This window comes from Penaeus chinensis, chromosome 9 (assembly GCF_019202785.1).
Source record: "Penaeus chinensis breed Huanghai No. 1 chromosome 9, ASM1920278v2, whole genome shotgun sequence".
In the NCBI taxonomy this organism is placed as follows: domain Eukaryota; kingdom Metazoa; phylum Arthropoda; class Malacostraca; order Decapoda; family Penaeidae; genus Penaeus; species Penaeus chinensis.
The window spans coordinates 15,008,225-15,010,724 of record NC_061827.1 but is presented as its reverse complement, the minus strand read 5'-3'; the positions used below and the strand labels follow the sequence as shown (position 1 = coordinate 15,010,724).

At 55.0% G+C, this 2,500-nt stretch overlaps 1 protein-coding gene across 1 annotated transcript in view; it reads left to right on the top strand.

Annotated features, from left to right (window-relative positions):
* LOC125028674 overlaps positions 1-2,500 on the top strand; it is a 39,848-nt gene that overhangs the window by 27,067 nt on the left and 10,281 nt on the right. The window contains exons 4-6 of the mRNA XM_047618149.1: positions 1-53; positions 520-686; positions 973-1,972. The exon at positions 1-53 is cut by the window's left edge and continues 58 nt beyond it. Coding sequence (XP_047474105.1) covers positions 1-53; positions 520-686; positions 973-1,972 — 1,220 coding nt within the window. The remainder of the gene's footprint in view (positions 54-519; positions 687-972; positions 1,973-2,500) is intronic.

Below are 2,500 nucleotides of genomic sequence, written 5' to 3'. Positions count from 1 at the left end.
GGGCGTGTGCAACGTTACCATCACAGAGATGAAGCCGTCAAAGAACTTCTTTGGTAAGAAAACTTCACGACAAAAAATTGTGGTTCTGTTTTATTTTATGCTTTGAGATTTGTGTAAAATACATGTGCACAGAATGAATTAGAAAAAAAGAAGCGCAGATTTGTCTTTGTGGGGACTTGTACGTGTATTTATACAGAGATTCCCTCCTGGGGTGCACCTAAGGGGAGGTGCAGCACACAGTAATATTATTTCAGTTGGCAAATTTCCCTCCCTGTTCGGGAAAATTTATGGTTCTTTTATATATAAATATCCATATAACTATATCTATATTTGTCACCATGTGTATGTATATCACTAGTAGTCTTAATGTGCTGAATCTCTGTGTATATGTAATTTACACAGAAGCATTACACATTTGATAATCACGACCCTAAAGTACACCATAAGCACAACAGACAAAGGCAAAGACAGCTATCGAGATATGACTAACTGCAACCAAATGATTCCGGCCCCAACCAGCCCTTCGACGCACCGACGGCACCTACGTCCTCAACGGCAACTGGGACATCCAGGCGGCGGGGCAGTACCAGGCAGGCGGGACCGTCTTCACCTACACGCCGTCAGACGATGACAGCGGGGAACAACTCGCCGCGCCGGGACCTCTTCGGGAGTCGATTGAACTGATGGTAAATGGTAACAGATGGTGTGTAAAGATTTAAGAGAGATAGTCAAGAAAGCGCGGATTTAGTTAACTTGGTTTACCATGATATATTTCGTTTTCTTTTTCCAAAACTGTTCAAAGAAAATGGATACAGGGAAGACGTATCTATTTTTTATTGATTTGAATATTAAAAAAAAAGGGGGGGGGGGGGGAGTGTAATTTCAGGTATATTTCCCTGTTGTAATATATTTGTTTAAGAAAATAATCAGTAAGGATAACGATTGCTAACTATTGCCCCTCTCGCAACGCAGCTGATCTCTCAGAGCCCCAACCCGGGCATCAAATACGAGTACCGAGTCCCTCTCTCGGAGTACCTGGGCGGGGGCACGGGCGGCCTCACTCCATCATCGGGCGGCCTCGTGCCCAACATGGGCGGGAAGGTCGGGCCGGCGACGACCGGGATCGGCTCCACGCAAGGCAGGGGCCTGGGCCTCGGGGGCGGCAATGTCCCTCCGGGGCAAGTGACGCCGTTCCAGGGGACCCCGAACGTCGGGGGCACGGGCGGCATCAGGACTCCTGCCGGCGGCGGGGCGGTCAAGCCGAACCTGGTTCCGCGCGTGCCGGGGCTTCTGCCATACGGCCCCTCCAACCCCAACATCGCCAACGGAGGCATCCTGCCCCTCACGCCCGTTATCGCCCCGATTAACCCTGGGGGCGCCCATGGCACCTTCACTCCCTCCGGAGGCGTGCCCTTCAAGCCCCTCAGCCCCCAGGGAGGGGTGGGTAGGGCGGGGGCGGGGACACCGCCCAGAAACCCCGCCTACGTGGGGAGCCAGCCACGGCTCCCGACCCTGGATTCCAGCGGAGGCGCCGCACCCAGGGGCACCCTTCCAGGGATCGCTGGCGTCCCGTCACGAGGGCAACCCTTAACCCCCATTGGGACCCCCAACCAAGGGTCTGGGAGCCTCCCCCTCCCCTGGAATCCCTCGTATACTTCCCAAGATGGCGGCCGCGGACTTCCCTTGGGGACGCCCTACCAGTTCCCAGGGACCACCGGAGGCTCTGGCGTGACCACCGGCTCAGGCTTCCCCGGCCAGAGGCTGCCTGTCCCCTCGCGGGCCGACGGGGGCGGCCTCGAGACCCCCGGATTCCCGCCGGAGTTCCCCAAGAACAGCGTCCCCCTCCGCCCCGTGGCCGTCGCGCGCCCCGGCTCGCCAGGGGCGCGGAGGCCGCCCACCGTGGACGGTGACGCCTCGTCTGCCGCCTCGAATACGCACAGGACACGACATCACCACGGCACTAAGGGTAATGGTAAGGGAGAGGGAGAGGGAAAGGGAGAGGGAGAAAGAGATGGAGACCTCTTCTGGAAGAGAGAGGGGGAGCGAGAAAGAGAGAGAGAGAGAGAGAGAGAGAGAGAGAGAGAGAGAGAGAGAGAGAGAGAGAGAGAGAGAGAGAGAGAGAGAGAGAGAGAGAGAGAGAGAGAGAGAAGGGAAGGAGATCCCCTCTTGGAGAGAGGGAGAGAGTGAGTGTGAGGGTGAGGGAGAGGGAGAAAGAGAGGGAGACCCCTTCTAGAAGTACGAAATACGTCAAATCCAGTCTTACCACCATTACGGCAAATTATTCGAGTTTTCGGCGTTAACCAGCATCAGTAGTTAATGTTTGCCATTGTGTCCTGGTGTAAAACTTGTACATACATGTAACAGTTCCGTAGAATGTGAGCGAACTGCAAGTACTTATAATCCAAAGTCTGGGCTCTACCTTCGCACGCGCATCCTTGCGATAATGGTGGTAACTTTGGTCCAGCCACACCTTAGGCCCACCTAACCACCTGCACTGCTT